This window comes from Pongo abelii, chromosome 14, assembly GCF_028885655.2.
Source record: "Pongo abelii isolate AG06213 chromosome 14, NHGRI_mPonAbe1-v2.0_pri, whole genome shotgun sequence".
NCBI classification, from domain to species: Eukaryota; Metazoa; Chordata; class Mammalia; order Primates; family Hominidae; genus Pongo; species Pongo abelii.
Genome location: NC_071999.2, coordinates 98008439 through 98032609, shown reverse-complemented (window position 1 = coordinate 98032609; position 24171 = coordinate 98008439). Strand labels below are relative to the sequence as shown.

General features: G+C 34.3%; 1 protein-coding gene across 7 annotated transcripts in view; it reads right to left on the bottom strand.

Moving 5' to 3' along the window:
* GPC5 (glypican 5) overlaps positions 1 to 24171 on the bottom strand; it is a 1453242-nt gene that overhangs the window by 931242 nt on the left and 497829 nt on the right. For all 7 annotated transcript variants that reach the window (XM_063714990.1, XM_054529150.2, XM_024231053.3 and 4 more), the window contains exon 6: positions 5906 to 6026. In XM_063714990.1, the coding sequence (XP_063571060.1) occupies positions 5906 to 6026 (121 nt within the window). The remainder of the gene's footprint in view (positions 1 to 5905; positions 6027 to 24171) is intronic.

Below are 24171 nucleotides of genomic sequence, written 5' to 3'. Positions count from 1 at the left end.
GAAAAAGTTAATGTTAACACTTAGGAATAAGTGTTCTCCCTTTAGGAAAATCTTCACTGGCCATTGGATATACCACATTTATCACGGATGATTCTCAAAAGGACAAATATTGCCGATTTCAGAAACAGGCTTTGGAATGCAGGAAAGTGCCAGAAAGCAACTCTGAGAATTTGCACAATGGCTGACCTGGAGAAAGATGTCAGAGTCACAGATGGAAAAGGGATGTGCATGACTCCCCTCTGTTGCCAAGTTTTCCATTCTCAATTCAGAAGGATTTGCAGAGGGAATGAAGGAACATTGAAGTTTCTGAGATATTCCTTAAGGACCAAACTGTGACCCACAGGTCTCTATTTACATCAGATCCCAGCTCTTTTTTGAGAGGGTGTGGAGAAGAGGGGATGTGTGCAGAATATAAATATAGGGCTTGTCCTAAATGATGAAATAAAATTAAGATTGTGTACGCTATGACCTGTCTCTAGGAAGTCTCAAAATTCCTTTTCTTTTCTTTTCTTTTTTTTTTTTTTTGACAGAGTCTCACTCTGTCACCCAGGCTAGAGTGCAGTGGTGTGATCTCAGCTCACTGCAACCTCCATCTCCTGGGTTCAAGCGATTCTTCTGCTTCAGCCTCCCTAGTAGCTGGGACTACAGGGGCACGCCACAATGCCCTGATAATTTTTGTATTTTTAGCAGGGACGGGGTTTCACTGTATTGGCCAGGCTGGTCTCGAACTCCTGACCTCGTGATCCACCCGCCTCGGCCTCTCAAAATGCTTGGATTACAGACATGAGCCACCATGCCTGGCCAAAACTTTTCTTATAAATTGTCTTCTAACTAAAATATTTCTTTTGGCCATCCTTGGAGTACTCCCAGGTGACACCCAGTTCAGGCTAACATTTGTACAGGACAGTTACCTTGGTCTCTAGAGAGCCCAGTGATGTTTTATACCAGTATGTCTCAGGGTCACTGCCAAGCTTCCACCCACACCTTTAACGTGCAGAGAAAGCTGACAGTTCTTGTTAGCTTTAATGTTCCTTGAGAAAAACGTGGCAATATGTATCAAAATACAATTGTTAAGGAACATATTCTTAGTTTCAACATGTAGAATGTATTACAAGGGAAAAAAAGATGCCAAAAATATTTTATGTCTACTGATATTCCTATTAGTCTTTATTATCATAAAAAACTGGTCACAACCTAAATATCCAACTTTAGGTGACGGAGTGAAGTAAAACTCTAATCTTTCCATATGATAGGATAATATGCCAGCAGTAACAACCAGATAGCAGACTATTTAATACCATGGAAAAGTATTTGTTTTGTGTGGTCAGGTGAGCAGTTCATGTCACAAAATCAAATGTACCCTATGATCTTATTTTTTTTAAGTGAAGTACTGATGTATTTATATGTATAATTAAGTATAGAAAAAAGCCTAGATGCCTTCTCCTGTAAGTCTTTTTCATTGTTTTATAAATGGTATCAATATTTATTTTTCACTTTTTCCATCAGATTTCCTAGAATAATAAAATTCAATTCCTTCAGATGAGCATTCATTATTCTTTGTTGTTGTTGTTGTTTGTTGTTGTTGTTGTTGTCGTTGTGAGACAGAGTCTCACTCTGTCTCCTGGAGCTAGAATGCAGTGGCCTGATCTCAGCTCACTGCAGCCTCTGCCTCCTGAGTCATTATTCTTACAGTAAGAAAAAAATTAATGTTACGAAGTATCTTCTCTATCCTAGATCAACTGTCTAAGTATATACAAGGTGCCAAATACACTTAATAAAATGTTTTATCCATTCATAGGTTTTTGCAATACAATTTTTTGTATGACTCCATTGTCTTACAGTCTCCATTAATAGTTCTGGTGTGAATTTATACTCTAAAGGAAAGGTGACAACCTTATACAATCTCAGGGCTTAGGTACTATCCACACTCTGTGCTTACGAACATACACCTCCAGTTGTGTGGTCTCCCTGAGTTCTGCGTATTCCTCTTGGGTATCAAATAAGAATCTCACATTTAACAAAACCACTGATTTTTAATCAATCCCAGGAACCCTCCACCAGACCTACTCTTCTCTCAGAATTCCTTTTATCACTTAGTGACACTATCATCCCACCAAACCTTGCTATCATCCTTCTTCTGTCCCCCAGAGTTCCAATCCATTAACAAATCCCAATAACCCCGCTTCCAATATTTGTCTAAATCTATGCACTTCTCAGCTTATCCACTCTTATTATTCTAGTTCCAATTATGTGTTCTTCTGTCTGTACTACTTTCTTTTTTCATTCTTGCATGCAGGGTCCATTTTTCATAGTGAAGTCCTCATAAAACATAAATTAAATTTTATCAGCTTCTGCTTGAGTTTTTATTTATTGATTTATTAAATTTGTGATTATGTATTTATTTATTTATTTTCAGATGGAGTCTTGCTCTGTCACCCAGGCTGGAGTGCAGTTGCGCTATCTTGGCTCACTGAAAGCTCTGATCCCTGGGTTCAAGCGATTCTCCTGCCTCAGTCTCCTGAGTAGCTGGGATTACAGGTGTGTGCCACCATGCCAGGCTAATTTTTGTATTTTTAGTAGAGATAGGGTTTCACCATATTGGCCAGGCTGGTCTCAAACTCCTGACTTCAGGTGATCCACCCTCCTCAGCCTCCCAAAGTGCTGAGGTTACGGGCACGAGCCACTGCGCCCAGCTAGCTTCTGCTTACAGTTTTTAAATGACTTCTTAGCCCACTTAGGAGGAAATATAAACTCTTTACCAGAACCTACTGGACTCCCCAAAACATGATGTATGTTTATCTCATCCCTTTAACTCACTCTGTTTTAGCTGCATGGCTTCTGTTCTCTGAATAAAATAAACTTATTCCTGCCACAAGGCCTTTGTGCCTACTTTTCCTTCTGCCCCAGAAACAGTTCTCACAGGTTTTCCTGTGATTCCCTTCTTTTCCTCATTCAGTATCAACCCAAACATCTCCCCAAGTGGCCTTCACCAGCACATTCTTCTTAAATATCTTTCCCTACCTCATCCTGTTTGGTTTTGTTTATAACCAAATGTGTCAGCTACAATACTAGTTTTATTTGTTTGTTTATTTACTTTTTTCTTACAATGGAAAGCCCATGAGAGCAGGATTGTGTCTGCTTTATTCACAACTTTAACCTCAGTGTCTGTACAGAACCAGGACCATACTAGAAACTCAATGAGCATGTTTGAGTATTTTGAATGAATTAATTATTAAAACATTAAAAAGTGACATTTTCCAAGTAAAAATCTTTATCTATTTCCTTAGTGACTCTAATTGCAGACAATTCAGGGTAGAAATAAGGTTCAGATCAATGGCAGTCCGAGAAAGGTATTTTTGGGTGAGTGTATGCAGGCAATTTTTGCTATTATGGCTGATTTACTTCCATATTCTTTAATACAGTTATGTCCCTATGGTGAGAGATGGCATTTTTCATAGCACAAAGGTGGAAAGTAAATTTAATATCTATTATAATAAAAAATAGAGTAAATTTTATACAAACACTAAGAAGTGATCATCTAAATCTACAGATTAGGATCTGAAACCTATTCCTATGTCGACATCTTCCATGGCCCTACTCCTAAATTAATAAATTCTCACTTACAGAAGGCTATTTTCTGAATCCTTTCATAGCTGACATTGCGGAGGTGCTGTTAGCCATCCCTTGATATTGACAATACAATAGCCATCCCTGCCAGGGCACGTGTACATTATGAGTAGTCAAAAGTTTGGCAAAGTAAAACATTTCTCTTCATCTCCAGGAGAGCATTTTATGAAAGAGCATATTCTTAGGCATTAAAGGTGAATGTTTCAGTGACACCCGTGCAAGATATAACTTTCTGCTCTCCTCTATAAAAATCTAAATTTCAATCATATAATTCTAGTAGACCTTAAAAGGATAGACCTCAAAGGTAGCATTGTATTTGATATTCTCTCGCAACCCCAGAATGAAACTTAAGCATGAATAATTGGTGATCTTCACACTCCTATAAAGATTAAAGAATGGGACTCGAGTTCACACAGAAGCTAAAAAAGAAAGGTAGGATGACTTCCGTCTGCCACCTTGAAAAGGCTATGGTTTTGAAACCTACAAAACCAGAACTGGCAGAAGAGGGGGGCGGTGGTTTGCTGAATGGGCAATAAATATGTGAACCCTCCTCCTAAGGGTTTCTATAATCCTTTTTATCTTGGGTATCTATGTGTTCCTCTGTGAATGTGTTTTTTTAGAACTGTGCACTTCTTATGGAACAGCACCATCCTTATTATCTGTAATAGGGTTTCCGTTCTGCTTTCATCCTGTGCATATCTTACAAAAACAATCTGAATAAATGCCCAGTTAATATGTATATTTATGTATTTATAAATTATATGTATGTGCTATTGTACTAATTTATTACATATTTTATATACCTTACTACAACCAAAGAAATATAAAAAGAATGAGACCGAATAAATATACACTTAAGGTCTGTTTTTTCTTCCTGCACCCTCTGTGAAATGCTTACCCCACTTAAGAAACCATTAAGATTTCACCGTGTCCTCACAGTGAGATTGTACTCACTCCTCAATGAGAGGAGCTGATTAATATTAAAGCTCTTTTGGTTTTATCATCAATTATGCACTCAAATTTTCAACTAATCTAGATGTACATATTATATTATAGTGGACGATACTGTGAGGTACCAACTGGACCAGCTCAGCAGAGGCTGAAAGGTTTAACTCATCAGTAGTCATGATATCACTTTTCTCTTAGACTTTTCCAGTAGAATTTATTTTTGGTTTTGCCAGCCAGGGCGAGAGCTCTGTTTTCTATAGGTATCGATGGTAGAATAAGCATTGTTGCCTCACAGAAGGGAGAAATCTATGGTATTGGACACCAACCCCCATGTCCTTCTTACATATCCTTTCCTTGAGATATAGGGACTCTTGTGAAAATGGGAACATAAGAACTGGCTCTGCATAAACTTAAGCTTCGTCTTTGCAGAACAATTATGAGAAGTCTACTACTGACTCTTGAATATGTTGTATGCAATAAAAACTGTACTATTCAGGTATTGTTTCTGACCCATGATACTAGAAATAAATATCAACTACCCATGCAAAGTTTTGCTTAGGAAAAATGAAAGTATGTTCAAATATAAATTTTTGAAAAATGACTAATAACTAAAAAAAAATAGCCTTTCTTACCCCAAATATCAATAGATGCAGAATGGAGGGTAATATTTACAACATGCGACATAATGTTTGGTTCTAATTAATAGACTATTTCAATGAAATATTACTTTGATAAATATGTTCATGCTTCATTTGCCATGTATTAAAAACAGCAATACACACTACTTGATGAAAAACATCATTGAAGATAAAACAGAAGTATTTCATAAACAACCATTAGCTAGATTATAAGATAACATATAAAAGGTGTTATAGAAAATAAATATTATAAATACATATTATTCATCTATGACCTAACTTGTATTGAAATGCTGCAAAACCTTCACAGCAACATTCAGAGAATTACCTGAAAGATAACTCTGGCATCTTCTATGGGCTTCTATGTGTTTTCTTTAATGGTCACAGTGATTCCCATGTTCAAATTTATTCACTGAAGACAAAGCATGTCCTGAGATTCTCATTATTGAAATGCTGAGGCTGAGGCTTGCTTTTCACAGATACAGATTGTCCAGCATTAAAATACCACTGCATATTGACTGCATCCAAAAATCATTAAACTAAATATTTCCAAATGTCCTGATACAAATAATGTGTTACAATATTTTAGGTAGGATTATCTGACAGGATTAACAAGTTTATCAAATATAACAGAAAGTAACCACTTATTATTTATTACTGAGTATACTAATAAATATAGGATCAGGACTTACCTGAATAACATGCTTCAGTTTATCGATAATCTGATTTATCACAGGATCAGTTCCTTTGACTTTGACTTCAGGATTTCCAGACTGGGCTTTGATTCCATTTCCAACCACACGCTGAGTATAACTAGCAAGGGAAATGTGAAAGATATGACTTAGTACCTGATCAGGGTATTATCTGTCACAGCTATCTGAACATATTTGAGGTCAGAATTTCCTCCTTTAGAGAATACACCAATGTATTTTTCTCTTGGAACAGAAACTGGCACAGCTGTAATGTTTTTCCAGGTAAAATGCTAAAATGCTTATCGTGCCATTAGATCATTCCAAAAATAATGTTATTCACTCAATGGAACCAACCAAAAATTACTTGTTTTTTAATACTACTTAACAATATGCTACAAAGAGTTAACATCTATCTTACTTTGTTACCAGGTCTTGCTGAATTATACATATGTCTGCACCCATATTGTCTGAGTCAGCTTATTTTATGCAGTTCCTACCTTATTTTTTAAGTATTAGGCTACTATATATATACTACTATATATAGTATATATATATATATGGAGAGAGAGAGAGAGAAGGAGAGAAGCCTAATATATATATATATATAAAATATAGTAGTATATATGTATATATAATATATATTATATATATTATACATGTATATATATACTAGCCTAATATATATTTTATATATATATATTTCCTAATTAGTTGCTCCAAGTAATAAGTGATTAAACTTTTTAATAATGATAATACCAATTGGATATGATAAAAATAATTTTATTAATAAACTTGATTTTTAAAATAACCTTGAACCCATTTCTTTTTGTAGGCATAGAGGGACTTAGAGTTAAGAATTCTAGTATCCATTAGGGATTTGGCAGTATACATCAATAACAAACAGTAGAAGGAAAACAATTATACCTATGTTGTTAATGTGTAATAATATTCTTTATTTTTGAAAAATAAAATTATAAATATATATATATATATATATATATATATATACACACACATATATAGCGCATCTCTTAAATCCTCTGTGGCACTGTTATGCTATTCTTTACTCTTCCAATATTCCAAGCAGATCACACATGTGGCATATATATATATATATAAAAAATATATAACTGTACAAGTCAATATCATAAACCATAACTGTACAAATTTAAATAATCAAATTTATAAGCAACTAAAATCTGCAAAATATTTTCTAGGTAGAGGAAACAATCCGCTTTCACTTAGGTTCACTTAAACAAAGATCTGGTAAATCATGTGGTATGTAAAAGGGTCATTTCACAGGTGGTGAAATCCATTTGAAATTTCACTACCTTCCCCAAATTACAATCATATAATGTCAACTTAGAATTAATAAAAATATTTAAATTCATTAGTCACAAAGATGTCTTAAATGCATGCTATATTCCAAGTCCTGTACTAGGTGATTAGGATTATAAGAAGGTGTAAGACTCAATTTTTGTCCTCATAATGCTCATTACTTAACCAGGAATATAGTAATTAACTCATTCACTTTTATGTTTATTCATTACATTTTATTACATTTTAAAAAAACCATAGATTTCAGCAATATAAATACCCTTATTTGCCTGGCAGAATAGTGTAATATAAACACAACTGAACAGTTGAAATACAACATTATGAAAGTAGCTGGAAGGAACTGCACATGCCAAGTGTGAGGAAAGATAAGACAAATAGTAGACATTCTGGATACGGAGAAGTCCACGTGGACTCAGACTAGGGAAAAACTAAGGGAGAAATTGTAACTTGAGGTAGCCTTAGATGTATTGAGGTAAGAAGAGGACAGCTGTGGTATGGTTAATGAGAACTTCAGGGCAAAGGATGTCATCCCAGCAAGGAAAATGGCAAAGGTATGTGAATAAAGCAGACAGGGAGAACAGGCCTCTATTCACAAGGCAGAGAGTACAAACGGTGGAAAGCAATGGATACAGGGTCACACCCTGAAGATTCCACCCTGAATGTTTAAGACTCTCCATTGAGTGATATAATGGACTCTGGAGACACAGAACGGGGAAGTTGGCAGGGGGGTGAGGGATAAAAAACTAGATGTTTGGTACAATGTACACTACTCAGGTGACAGGTGCAATAAAATCTCAGACTTCACCACTATACAAGTCATCCATGTTACCAAAACCACTTGTGCTCCGAAAAGTATTGAAATTAAAGAGACATTTTAAAATGAAAACAAACACTATCATCTGAGTAATTTGTTTGCTTACATTAAATATCATAATAATTTTCAGCAAAAATATTCTCATTTTAATGTAACTTTCCTTCCCTGTATTTGAGCAGAGTATTGCACTATCCATAAACACCCTCTGAATTTTTACAGAAATGGAAAAATCTTTGAAGAAAATAAAAGAAGATTCTATGTTTGAGACTATGGCTATATTAAAGGAGTTTCAAGAAATATCCAGTTCTTCCCGAGATGATGTACTTCCAGTGACCAGTTTTAAGAAGTGGATCGAACATTTCCTAACTAGGTCCTTCAAGTAATAATAAGTGATTAAACTTTTTGATAATGATAATATCCATTGGACATGATAAAAATAATATTAATAAATCTTTTGATTTAAAATATAACCTTGAACCCACTTCTTTTTGTAGGCATGGAGGGAGTATAGAGTTAAGTATTCCAGTATCCATTAGGGATTTGGCAGTATACACCAATAACAAATAGTAGAAGGAAACCAATTATTCATTTTAGAAAAATAAAATTTTATACTCATATATATGTGTATATATATATATATAGAGAGAGAGAGAGAGAGAAAGAGAGTAACCATCTCTTAAATTATCTGTAGCACTGCTGTGTTATTCCTTATGCTCCCAATATCCCAAGTAGATTGCACATGTGGCTGTTTTATTAATGTGTTGAATATTCATAATGATAATGAATAATATGAATAAATAAATTGATAAGTGCATAATTTTGATTTAGGCATTGCTTTACTCTATCTAGAGTTTGTCATTTCATGATAAACATCTTTTGGTGACCATGAATAAGAAACTCATAGACCTCAAAGTACGGGAAGCCTGACTGACTAAGGCCACTTGCTGCTTCACTCTAAAATCTGTTTCTGCATTTGCCCCTCAGTCAATGACTGAGGGCAGCAGGATTGCTAATGCAGATCCCTCATTAGGAGACACAGGGCTTCTCTGAGGACCAGGCTTGGCTCACGATTCCCTGAAGACTTTTCTTACCCTTCCTTAGACTGTACTTCATGCTCCAATGCTTCCACTCAACCTTCGTTTCCTCTTTCCTTCACTCTAGGTCAGACTTTCCTCACAGCTGAGAGCTCTTCCAGGCTTACTCAGCTTCTTCTCCATTTTCTCTCATAGGAATTTCCCTTAATAAAATCCTCTTGTGTTTAACCCCTTTTCAACATCTACCTCTTGGAGGACCTGGAATAACCCACCATATAATATTTGTATTATAATTACTCCCATTCTACAGCTTGAGAATCAGGGATCTGGATAGGTTAAGTAACTTAAGTTACTCAAGTAAGGCCACACCATATATATAAAGTATGCTGCAAGGAACACGCACTCCAAAATACAACCACCAATAAGTATCAATCCTGAAACCGACTAATAAAAGTAAAGATATAATTAGCTTGGTGCAAAATGTTATTTTTTTCTCTAATTACATTTTCTAAGGTTTCATTGTTTATAATAAAGAAGGGATGCATGATTTTCTTCAAAACCCTCCTCAACAAGCCAGGTGTAGTGGCATGCACCTGTAGTCCCAGCTACTCAGGAAGTGGAGGCAGGGGGATCATGTGAGCCCAGGAGATTAATGCTGCAGTGAGCTGTGATCACACCACACTGACCATATGACCATGAGTATAAAACTCATAGACCTCAAGCCTGGGCAACAGAGCAAGACCGTGCCTTAAAAAAAAAAAAAAAAGAAAAGAAAAGAAAGTAAAACTAAGCAAAACAAAACAATCCTCCTCAACAAATGGTTGCATATAACCAGCTAAACAGTAATATAACAGTTGTTGGCAGGGTGAGAAGAAACTAGAAGACTATAGGTTTGCCATACGGTTTTTCTGTTTCTTCAGAAACACAGACATAATATAGGCAATGAAAACTGAGCCTCTTCTCTTAATTTCAATTAAGCTATTAATTTATTTACATAATTTACTTACAGGCCAGAAAAGTTTCTTTAAAAAGGCAGGAATGTTGTTTCATGTTAATCTAAGGAATTGCTTACCTTTTGTTTTTGTTCTTAATTATCACAGTTACTAATACAGTAAAATAATATTTAGATAAAATTTATTAGAATTATAGGTGATAAAAAAATCTCATTCCAAGCTGTTATATTGTTGGAGGATCACTCTTCTTATGAGTCATATAAATAAGGAAAAATACTGCAAAGTAGACACACATTACTTCAAACGAAATATGATTTAATAAAATCAGTTATTCTCTTCCAGTTTTGTGATGTTCAAAATAACCACAATTGAAATAGTGATACATACACATCAGAACAGTTCAAATAAAAAAGAGAAATGATACCAAGTGTTGGCAAAGATGTGGAGCAACTGGAACTCTCTCCCATTGTGGATGGAAACGTAAAGTGATGGACACCACCATTTCCCAAGTATGCTAAATCTAACCATATTCTATGACCTTGGGCATATGCCCAGCAATATTTACCAAAAGACAGATACATGAATGCTCAGAGAGGCACCATTCAAAATAACCACAAATTGGACATTATATTTGTATGATATAGTATACAGCAACGAGAACTAATGAATTACAACTATATGCAAAAAGATTGACAAATCTTATAAAATAAATATTGAATGAAAGAAGCAAGATGCAGAACATATTCTATGATAAAATTTTAAAACTAATCAGTTATGTTCCAAATCACCACAAGAGCTACCCTATGAGACAGTGTCTAGAAGAAGTAATAATATCAAGTTTCCTGATTTTAGTACTGGATACACAGAAGTGCTAAGTTTGTTTTAAAAAAAAGTATTGAGCTGTATAGTTAAAATTTGGGTGTTTTACGGTTTGTATGTATTTTCAGTCTTATAAAATTATGTTAAAAAGCCTTTATGCTCTTTTTCTTAATATGTTTACAATAGACAAATTTTCATTAAGCCAGAGTATAAAGAAAAAAGACCCACAAAGTTATGTTTAGCATGGACTAAGTGGTTCTGTCGTCATTAAGTGAGTACTTTAGGATCTAAGTCTGATATAAAACCTTACTTCCCCGAAGGCTTTAATTTGCATGCAAGAAAACATGGTTTCTAAATTAAATGTTTTGTAACAAATAATTTTTATTTGAATTCCTCTCATGACATTTTAATAAATCATTAATTCCTTCTTTTTCTTTTTAATGTACAAGTAATGGATAAAACATTTCAAAGATCCCTACAGAAGTTTCTTGACTTGAAATATTGTTCACATTACAATGATAAGGATGGAATAAAACCAAAAAAGATAGACAGGCAGATTTTTTGTTGGGGAAGTAATAGACCCACCATCTGTGCTTCTTTCTTCTAAGCAGAGCTGGGAATGAGTGACAGCAGTTGAATAGGAATACTTGCTCCCCAAGCACTACTTGTTTTTCATTAACAAGGAAAATAGGCAAGCCCTGATATATTTACATTCTACAAAATTGTTTTTAAATGATGATAACAAGATCTTAGTTCCCTCTCTGTTGAACACATAAAAATATTAAAAGGCATTGTAATAAATTTATATACAGCACTTCAGGAGGAAGGCATTTCTCCTGACTTTACCAGCTTGTCCTATTTGAAACTGATACCATGCCCTATTGTGATAGTAATTTCATTTTATTTAGAATACAATAGAATTTGGCTCAGATTCACACCAAAAGTATAGTATTCTGATGTGCACTTACACAATTTCAGGGGAAACAATATCTGGAATCTGACTCTGGAATTCATTACAAATCAGTTACAGGGGTCTGTCTTGGAATTTTTTGATAACTGGACTGGGACAGAATGTAAGAATAAATCATCAATAGCAGATGAGGAAAACACTTGATGAGAGCTTTCTTGTTCTACCTTTATTGCTATTTCTATCCGGGGTTAAAAAGAGCATGGGGGCCATGTTCTGGTTGTTATTCTTGTTGTTGTTTGATTGGTTTGTTTATTATGTTCTTGTATGACTTGGTTATGTGGCTGGATATTAAAATTCTTTCCATTTCCAGAGTCATAAATCTCCTAAATTTCTAGGAGATTAAATACTGGTTTTATCTTTGGCTCTGGTAAAAATGTTGCTATCTTGGCTTAAAAGGAGGTCTGGGAAATATGTTGTATCTATTCATCAGTGAACGTGAACTGCTTCTACAAGAACAAATTTTCTATTCAAACCATTTCTAGTTCCTGGTTCTGACAGCAAATGTGAAAGCAAGGACTAGAGATTTGGTTTTTGTAAGTTTCCTCAAATACTTGGGAAATACTGGATTCCATTGCCGAGTGTTGACTTTTGTACATTCAACTTGTACACAGCACTTTTTCTCTATGTTGAAAGTCCTAATCCTTGAAATCTCAGAATGGAAAAGAGTTATATGATTGATTTTACGTGCCAGGTTTATGGGAATAATCTTTCATGGAAGATAGGAGGCTTACAGGGGATTTAGAGAAAGGAGACATCTGTGGAATCAATTCAAAATGATTAAGCCTTTTGCGATCCCACTATCTCACTTCAATTGTTGAGCCACAAAACTACTTTTAAGTTAATCTCTAACATTTATTTGGCTTTATAATTACATATAAATAATGTCTAAATTTGACACCTATGTTTTTAAACTTAATAGTGAAGTCAAAATAAATGGAATTAAGGAGAGCTTATTATGACCTTTATTGTTATTTATATATAACAAATTTCCTATTAAGAATATAATATTTTATGATATCTTATGGATGTCATTAACATTAAGAAAGATATTATCATGCTTTGTACAGCAACCAACACAAAAATTTTACCACACCACTGCAATAAATAGAATAAAAACATGTTCAGAAAGACTTAGAAACTCATTAAAGAATGGATATTAATCACTCTTCACCCTAACTCCTCATTTGGCAAGGCGTGAATCTATGCATGCCAGTTTAGTCAGGTGGCGGGTAAGTAGTCCCATTGCATTTCATAAAATAAGCAGCTGTGTGAATTTGAAAGATAATATTTTCACATGAAAAACTAATGACTGCACACGTAAAATCAGTAGTGTTTTGGAAGCTGTCATTTCAAAAAAAATTAACTACCTAATTAAAAAGTAGCACAAATGAACTTTTGCCTACGTAAAAAAATGGAACATTGCTTAGCCTTTTCTTTAAACCCCTCCCCAATTTTACCAAGAAAGGATAAATACCTTTATTATAGTCAAAGCTCTGTTTTTATGGTTTTAAATTTTTAATAGAAAATTCAAAGCAAATGATAATAAATCTTTAATTTATAATTATCCTAATTTGATTCAAAGTGACTGTCCAAATATAAAATGATCAATTATAACTACAATCAACTACCAATAATGCTATATGAGTTTGAAATGTTATACTAACTTGCCTTTTCCAGGAATGCATTTTAAAATTAAACTCTTCTCAGTAAGATCAAGGCTATCCTTCATGGATTTATGATGATAGATAATCACCACTTTGTACTGATTTGCTGTCTCACTTCACTGTTTGATACCAACATATGAAAGTAAATATGCTATTTAGGGGAAAACTGTTATCTGAGTACTAATAAATTAAATGCTATTTTAAGCCAACAACAAAATGATTTAGGGTACAAATTTTATTTAACCAACTTTTCATTAGAAGCATTATAAAATTCTGAAAGATCCTAGAATCTTATATAGCTTTTTTGTATTTTTTTCAAATGTAATTGACACAAGCATGAATTAAATTTCATATTTAAAAAGCTTCTGGCTACATTAAAATATACTTTAAAATTACTTGCAAGATACGATAATTCTAAGATTACCAACATATCATGCAAATGAAACACCTAGATATTTCCTACCAACACATGATATAATAAAATCAAGAAGAACTTCTGAATTAGAATGCAGTAGTCGCCTAGGGCCATCATACCTAATTATCACAAACTTGGTGGGTTAAGAGGAAAGAAATATATTCTCTCACAGTTCTGAAGCCTGGACCTCTGAAATCAAGATGTTGGCAGGGCCATACTCCCTGTGAAGACCCTCGGGAGGAATTCTCCCTTGCTCCTGGCAATCCTTGGTCTTCTTTGATTTGCGACTGCATAACTCCAATTTCTGTCTCCATCTTCACGTGACCTTCTCCGTGTGTGTCTTTTCCTGTGTCTTATAAGGACATTTACATTGGATGTAGGGCCCACCTTCATCCAGGATGACCTCATCTCAACCCTTGAGTTAATTATATCTGCAAGGACCCTACTTCCAAATAAGTCGCATTCTAAAGTTCCTAGTGGACATAAATTTTGGAGGTACAGTATTTAAATCACTACACAGAACATTGTAAAGACAAAAATCTGGAAACTACCTGAATGAAAACAGATATTCCCTTGAACTTCAACAAAAATCATATTCTATTTTCCCATGAGAAACATTTTATTACTGTAAAACAATATTTATATTTCACAAGTACACCTCTTAAATTGTAGCTTGGTTTTTAACTTTTATGCTTTTACTCTAATTCAGTTGGCCATAAGAAAAATAATTAGCTTTGGAAATTATCAGTACATGATATCTAGTATTTCCTATATTTTTAATAACTTCTACCTCCTAGCAAAAATGATGCAATGGACAATTTCTGTGTTCTAAATTCACACACACAAACAGGAAAGACACTTCAAAAATGATTTGTTCTCTCTTAAAGCAGAAGCCCAACCACCTGCTCTGAATCTGAAAGTTTCCCGAAAGCAATGAAGGGCTAGTTTATTATGAAGGTGTTGATAGCTGATTCTGTGGAGACTCACACAGAAACAAAGAATGCATTTTAGTCACACTTAATGCTAATGTGATAGTAAGGTTGTGACAATATTCAAATATGACCAATTTCATTAAATTAGCTACACTCAGGCTTAGCTTAGTTGTCCAAATTTATTATAAATAGTTCAGAAGAAATAATTCCGCTCTTCTGTTTTCTATTTCTTATTTTTTGTTGATGCTTAAGAGTAAAAACATATTTTAACTGAATTTTTTTTTTTCTTAGCAATCAGTTCTCTTGTTTTATCACCATAAGACTGTAAGGGGCCGTAACAGGTCACAGCATCTAGCACTGCCTTCAACAAGAAATACAACTAGAGCAGGAATATAGTACTTGGCATTCATCTTTAGGCCTACAACCTAATAGATTTTTTTTGTCTGTCTTTGGTGACAGTAACATAAATTTAAAGCTGGAAAGGATCTTAGAGGTCATCTAGTCCCACCCAAGCATCTTTTAAAACAAAATAAACAAGTATGTTTATTTCATCATTTCGTACTTATACACTGTGTATTTCCAGAAAAGCCTTTGAGACCGCTTAGAATAAAAGGCACAAGCACTATAAAACAAGGGCAAAATGACAGAATAATGAAGAGAAGGAGGTGACGATTATACAGGAAGACCTAGGGAAGGAAACACTACCCTTCAGCCTAATATTTAGTCCTAAGCCTCTTGTTATTGAAGGCCAAAAGGAAAACCAGAATGCAAATAGGTGTCGTTAGTTAATAAAATAGTATCTGCATATGTCAGCAGCTATTTTTTGGTAACTCTAAACTCTTAAGCAAAACTTATAAGTCTTTAAGCAACAGACAATGGACAATATAATAAAATAATCTTCAATAGCGATTTCAAAACTTTTAAAGATGTAAGTACAAATAATCTTTTCTTATAGGATGCTTTGTTGAAAGCTGCCCGCATGATGGTATTTTAAATTACATGATGCTAAATCGCCTGCATGATGGTGTTTTACTGGGACCTGGTTATATGACTTGGTGAAGAATATAATCTTTGATAACTTAGAAGAGTGAATGGTTAATATTTCTCTGAATTGTTTTTGTTTCTAATTGGTATTTTATTTTATCCCTCATAGAGAATATATTTTCTGGGAAATGCACTGAAGTACAGTAAAAAAAGAAGCTCAGAGTTAAAGTGTTGAGGTAAATCACAAAGCAGAGGTTGTGTCTGAAGAACTGTGTGGTCGCACTGCACCACACAGCAAATAGAAATATGGGTGAGCGCTTTACCAGCAGATAAACACCAATGAGAGTGGGAACAGCAGTCACAAGATGTGTTTTAACAGAGAGATAGTTAATTAAATATTTTGTAATACATTTATTAAACCTACATTTAGTGGAATTTTTTTCCTTTCTTCACTTTGGCAAATGTGCATATTTTTATAGAGAACACAGTTTTACAGCTGTAATTTTCAGACTTTAAGTCAGGCCCATCACCAACGCTCTATAAATTGGATGGCCTTGATATGTGGTCCAGGTATTTTTGAACCAGGGATGGGAGCCTATCCAACAAGTCAAAAGCTGATTTTTGTAGCTTTCATTATGAACACCTCTCTGACTGCTCTTCTTTCTGACTTTACCAAACAAATTACTTAGGATTCTTAAGTGCCAGGCATATTAACATAAGAACTAAATAAATTTTAAAAATAAATGCATACACATGCACACGCACATGCACACACACACACACACACACACACACACAAACACACAGCATTCTCTATATTTACTTCTACTTTGAATAGCAAAAAAGCTGTGTTCCTGGGCCTGTGGAAAAAATATGAAGTTTGAAAAGATTTGTAAATAACTTCTTCTTAATGAAAACAACCCTGTAGTAATTACTATTTTAAAAAAAAATTGGAATTTGAGCATAACACAGTTTCAATCTTGTCTCTATTCCAACTTAAAGTCCTGTCCAACAGTTCCATTTTATGGTCTGTGGAATCATAAAATAAAAATTTATATCTTTTAAAGTATTTGATGAAAAAGGAGGAGGAGGGGGAGGAAGAAGAGGAGGAGGAGGAAGAAGAGGAAGAGGAGGAGTTGGGAAAATAACTAGGATTCCTGTTCTTGCCTCACTTTAACTACACTACAGCCAAATTCCTACTACCAAGCAGTCCTCAGACAACAATCTATGTATGTAACAGAAACTAATTTGTGTTCGCTTGTATATATGAGAAAATTGCTCCTCCAGCTATGTCTTGGCAAACTCAGTTACACAGAAAACAGCAGGACTTGGTTCCATAAAACTACATGTGCCTAGGGACTTTTAGATTCCTAATAGTGGTAATTACTAACAGACATATTTGGCTGACTCAGTATAGGAAAAATGTGCATATACAGGATTTCAGAAGACCTCTGGAGTCTAAATAGAATGGAAGTTTCTGGTCTAGATGACCTAGAGATTCCACACCTACAGAGGCATTTGGCCAATCTCCCCCTCATCCTTTATACCTCCCCCATTCTCCTCTCTCAGTCCGCTCATGATTTCTGCCAGGCCCGTCAGTGTTTACATACTCTGTCCTCCATGTCTGGAAAGTTCTATCCCTTCAGAACCTTTCCTCAGTCATCTGTACTAAGCTTACAAAGGGGGTTTACAGATGTGATTAAATTAAGGGTCTTAAAATAGGGGGCCAGTGCGGTGGCTCATGCTTGTAATCCCAACACTTTGGGAGGCAGAGGTGGCTGGATAACGAGGTCAGGAGATTCAGACCATCCTGGCTAACGTGGTGAAACTCCGTTTCTACTAAAAATACAAAAAATTAGCAGGCCTTGGTGGCACGTGCCTGTAGTCCCAACTACTCAGGAGGCTGAGGCAGGAGAATTGCTTGAACCCGGGAGGTGGAGGTTGCAGTGAGCTGAGATTGTGCCACCGCGCTCCAGCCTGGATGATAGAGTGAGACTCTGTCTCAAAAATTTAAAAAAAAAATTAAAAAAAAATTTTAATGGAGGGATTATCCAAGATTATCTGGGCAGGCCGTAAATACAATCACATGTGTACCTGTAAGACTGAGGCAGAGGTCATTTTTTTAAAGACAGAAATGGAGAAGACAATGGGACCACAGAGGCAGAGATTGGAGTGATGCAGCCACAAGCCCAGGAATGCCAGAGCTCAAAGAGGCAAGAAATAGATTATCTCCTAGAACCATTAGAGGGAGCTTGGTTTTACAGACACTTTAATTTCGGCCCAATTACACTGATTTCAGATTTCTGATCTTCACAACAGTAAGAGAACAAATTTCTGTAGATTGAAATCACTCCGTTCATGATTGTTTGTCCTAGCAGCCACAGAAAATTAATACCACCCCCAAACTGGAGCATCCTTTCTAGGTTACTTGCTCTCATTTGTGCAGTTTGTCAGAATTGAAATGGAGTAGCTTTAAAGTCATGTTAAAGAAAAAAAAAAGAAAGAAAGAAAGAAAAAGATAAAACCTGACAACAGAGCTGGGAAGGCCATAAGGGATGTTTCTCATGCAAGTATGCCTGGTAATAAGAACCATCATAAATGACTACAAAAACTACAAGCTTGCAAAAAGGTCTTGGCAGCCTTACACAAAAAAACACTTCTGTGAGAATATCTGCCCAGAGACTGCTTGTCCAACCTCAGCACCTTGTAGTCAAGGGTAATTATCTCAAAACAATTACATAGTCTTCCTCATTTTTTCTTTATAAGCCATTGTCTTCCTTTACTTCCTGTATACACATACAGTTCACTGTGGCACATGTATTCCCAAGGCAATGCCCTATCCCCAGATAAAGATCATTTTATTTTACAGACCCTCTCTCTAAAGCTTGTCATAAATGGTGTCCAGAAGTGGGATCTGAAGCTAGATCACTTCCAGAAGGAATTGGCAATTCTAGAAACCAGCATGTGGAACACACCTGAGCCCCTTGAGAGCTCTGCTTCCATGCTCGCCTTTCCTGCCCTGCTGAGTCTTCTCTCAGGCAGACCTTCTCTCTATTTTGTAGAGGCCTTTTCTTATTTTATTTTATTATTTTAATTAGGGATTTGGTTTGGTTAGAAGGCCACCTTCAATAAAACACCTTAACATCCCTCCTAGGATGATAAAAGACTTTTTATCTTTCCTGGCAATTCCTTTCTGGTTTAAAGACAACAGTCCTTCTGGCTTCAGTACTCTGGTTTCTGCAAAATTTACATTCCGTCTCTGAGACATGTCTTGCTGGTGAATTTACCCTTGTTATTTTTGCATGCCTAATTTAATATTTTGTTTGATCTGCACACCTGGGTTAAAATTTTTGTACACACTCTGATTTGGGTTTCATTTTATTAGTGATGCATGTCTGCAAATGATTGGTTCTTTCCCCCTGCTTGTTTCTGTAAATCTTCTGAGAACAAAACTAAACATTCTAAATGGTGGGTGCAGAATGACTAATTAAAAATCACTAAGGAAGTCACAACCATCTAAAATGCCAGTCCAAACTCATGACCTTCCTTCACAAGATTTATAGGATTGTCTTTGCTCTCGAGAGATTTATAAAAAATGAAATGGGATTCTTAAACAGTAAGGCATGCCAAGCTTTCTGGGACTCCAGCCAGATACAGGGCTTTCCCTCCTATATTGCTGGTCATCATGGGGAAATCTCCAAGCTTGTTTTTGCTTAGTACCAAATTAAGAGACTGCAACCATACACTTAACATGTAGAACCTTCAAAGTTCTCTAACTTTTTCCTACCTACTTTGAATCTACTGACTTTACTGCAAGTGCTGAAATAAAATTCACTGCTTATGGCATACCAGCCAAGATTAAAAAACAAACAAACAAACAAACAAAAAAAGTCCTGAAGGGCTATCAAATGGATGGTTTTACAAATTATCATAGCTCTATGACAACCAGCAACTTAGACACCTTCTGGAAATGTAAATTTACATTTGTCTGACAATTGCTTAGAGTGATGGAACAGATAATTGAATAATTGATTTCTAAAAGAAAAATATCTAAATAAATGTTTATAAAAGTTAGGCACTTAAATCAAAAAGGTCAAAATCTTGATCTCAGAGCAATAATATATTTATATCCAACATAAAAATTGCTTTGTATGCCATGCAGGGGCCAGAAAAAAACTGGAAAAAAAAATAACCTTGTAAAATGCTTCCCTACCCTCATTGACTAGTTAAGTAAGATAGACCAGCAAAGAATGATAGATTTTTTTACTTAGATTTCAAGGCCACATGGAGATTTTGTTTTTCTTACACAATTACGCTATTCCTAGCTAAAATGTCTGCAATGGAATATATAACCCTAAACTCACTTGAAAATGAAAAAAAAGGAGGTAGGGGAGAAAGGGTAAATGAGATTCAAAAATAAGTTGTATCTAAAATGTTGGTCCACAGACTTTTTAAGACTATCTATAGGGGTCATAGAATTTAGTCATGTAAACAGGTCCTATTTTGTCAGATACATAATTTGGAACCAACTGTCTTTTATAAATTAGTATTACTATCTTATGACCAAAATTCTAGAATGAAAGCTGTAAGATCTTTTGTTGTGTGTGTATGTGGCTTAGGTATGTTCATACATATGTACATGTTTTATGGTATATGTTGTGTCTACATGATAAAATCTGGAGTAGAGGGCCAGAAATCCCTTTAAAAATTCTCTTCAGATTGATTTAGACAGATGCCTGCTCATATAAAATATACAGTGATAAACCTAAATGCCTTTCAGTTCACATGGCTTAAGTAAATCTTTAATAAATAAGTTGGTTTTACATTTGGGGATGAAATAAAAATACAAATAAAAATACAAAAATACAAAGTCATTGGCATACATTTTTTTCTGTGGTTTACTGGTAGACAGGATTATATTTGTCTCTGCTAGATGTTTCAAGGTGTTAGGATTTGAAACAAAGTTTATAAAACTATAAAATCTGCCTAGAAACAGAATGATCTTTGTTTGTGTAAATCTTTGATACGTGAGAGTAATTTAATATTGCTTGTTTAATAAAAACAGCTACATCTTATGAGTTATCAACAAAATGTCCACGCAAATAACTTCAAGTCTCTTATTTAGGAAAACACTTGACATTCACAGGCTATAAAAATGGTTAACAGAGAAAAAACTTCAAATGATGACTTGCTTTATCTAATATCTTAGTTTTCATAAGTAGCTAGTTATGATTGTTAAAGATAAATAAATCAGGTAAATATAAAAAAGATAAATGTTTATGAATAAACTTTTTGTTTAATTTAAAATCTTAAAGTTTTGTTGTGTTGAATTAAGTGATAGATACTCACTAAATGTCAGGGTCATTTTTGAATAAGATACAAAACTGAAACGTAAATTGCTAAACATAAATATAATTTTGTTACTGGCTGCCTATATTTTATAGAAAGTCTAAATATATTTGGGTCTATTAAGGCATAACAAGTTATGTTCTTTGGAATCATGTTTCTAAAATATATAATAATTTTTATCTACAAAATACTCATTTGTAACAGAGTTAAAAATTGCTTGCTTAGTAGGTTTTCACTAAAAATTAGTGTTACTAAAAAGTAAAATAACAATTAATATACATAATTTTGTATATAAAGTGTATCAAAAATGAAATGTTTTTAATGAAAATTGTAAGAAAAGCATAAAAGTGTTCTTTATTGAGAAAAAGAATAATTTTTTTCTAATTTGGAGTTTATTTAAAGGTTGTTTCTAAATAAAAATTTAGAAAGATATAAAAACATGGTAAAAAGGAACAAATAAGTAGAAGAGAAAAATGTGAAGAAAGTTATGGGTATGAAAATGTGTTTTTGGTAAGAATAGTTGAAAAGAAAAGAGAATACATTTTTATGAGAAAAAATACTATGTGATAAATGTTTGTCCTGAAGTAAAATGACTAGATATGTTATTGTTTCAAAAAGTATATAAATTAATAAGAATGTAATATGTCACCAGTCATATTTTTTGTTGTGTTAACTCTTGCTTATAGCTATATTTGTGGCTACATTATCAATGTGAGTATTCTAAAGATTATGTGAAATTTATAAAAGTCTGATAGTCCTGATGTGATGCTATCAGTCATGATTTGGGTTGTTAAATAGCTAAATTTCCTTGTCAATTATAAACTTTTACCATATTTTTATCCATAGTTGTTCTAAGTTTTTGTCACCCACAGCTTTGCTTTGAATTTTCTCGAGGCATCTGCAATCAGATTCATGGAAAATACCCTAATAAGCACTTTTAAATGGAAGTTTTGAATAACTTTAAGATAATGAACTAAATAAAACACTAAACTGTAATGAAGAAACTGATGAATTCATGAAACTGCAAATCAAGGTCAAACTGAACAAAATTTAACCACATGAGATAAAGTAACTGATGAAAATAATGTTTTATGACTTATTTGAAACATTGTCAATTCTTACTTAATTCTCCAGATTTATGGACATTTTCTCTCATAAGTTTTGGTAGTGTATAGCAATCTGGCACAACATACTTTTTATGAACAAAGGTGGAAATATTCGTTTTTTCTCCCTACTTGATCCCCCCCAAATGCAGAAACTATTCATGAGTATTCTTATTTTTTGTGGCCATATGGTTATTTGCATAAATTCAATAAAAATTTGCTATCTCTTTATAGAAGGATACAATTGAAAACATTGGTTATATTACCAAGACTTTAAACAGAATATAATATATGAGAACATGCAAATAACATCTGCCTTCAAAGGTTCCCAGCCTTACAGTGAGTAAGTAAAAATTGTCACTTCCTGGCAAGCCTAGGAACCTTAAGACTGCACATAAAATCTGCCTTGGTGAAGCTTCCTAGGCTCAAGAGGTTTTTAAATATGAGATTCTTATGTGATCAATGTAGAGAGAAAAAGTTGTTTCTAAAAAAAAAATCTTTAATACATCTGTTATTAGATTGTAGCTCTGTAAGTATATTCAAGTTCTTCTTGTCTACCTATAGACCAGATTAGATACTGAATTATTTTAGATTCCTCCCATCTAACTTTCTTCCACAGAATTACCAAAAATGGGAACAGCTCTGTTCTTGATACCCTATAAGTTGAAATTAGATTAATTTTAAAAAGCAAATTTCATACCTGGTATATGGGCCACACAAAATTTCACCAAACTGCTCGATGCCATAACCAGAGACATTCAAAGTGCAAACGAGGATAAGAAATTGATGTTTACACACTGTAGATAGCTTTTCCCAAGATGCTGATACAAAACTCCAAATCACAATGAGACTTCTACTCTTCTTAATGCCTTCTTTTTTGCATGACAGGATAAAAATCATTTGATTTATCAATTAGTTTAAGACTAATGACTCAAAACTATTATGCAAACTGAGATTGTAATATTACTATTAATTTTGCTTTGTATTTTACCTTTTAAAACTTTGTATGGGTTACTTGTTAAATTTCTGCAGGACAACTCCTAACAGAATAATGCTGGCCCAGCCATTTTAAATGATAGCCAAAGACTACAAAACAAACCAAATTGAACTTAATAATGAACTCCAAGAAGCCTGAGTGCCACTCACTACAAACTTCCCTTGTTGCTCAAATATAGCTAAGAGTTTTAACACTGACCCCTAGTAACCATTTACTGCCCCCAGTGTGAGATCAGACCAACAACCCAAGACAGACTCATCCCAGCACTGAGGGACAACTGAAACCTAACTGCAGGATGACTGAGTGGTGACACTTTTAGGGAAAGATCTTGGTCAAAATAGAAAAATCTGAAATTTTTCAGAATTAAAATAGAGTCATTTATTTTAGAAATAAAAATAGAGCCTGCCAAATGCAGCTGGAGAAGGCCACAAAGGGGGAATTCTCATGCACATATGCCTGATAACAAGAACTGTCATGAAAGACTGCAAAAACCACAATCTTGCCATTGCAACCTTATGCAAAAAAACACTTCTGCAAGGACATATGACCTGCAAATGCCTGTCCAACCTTGGAATGGCACCACCCCTGTTATTGATCCTTGTAATCAAGGATAACTACGTCAAAACAATTGTGTAATCCTCCACATTTTTTCTTTAAATACCTTTGTCTTCCTTTACCTCCCTGAATGCATACATAGTTGACTATGGCACACGCATTCCTACTGAAACACCCTATCCCCAACCCACTGTTCTATTAGAGAGTTTCTCTCTGTTTGTTATTTAGGTTGACACCTTGCACCTATTGACTGATAACATTTTATTGTCCAGGATGTACTTATCATTGTTGCAATGAAGTATTAATCATACAATCATTTGCTTAATGCTTGTAACTTCC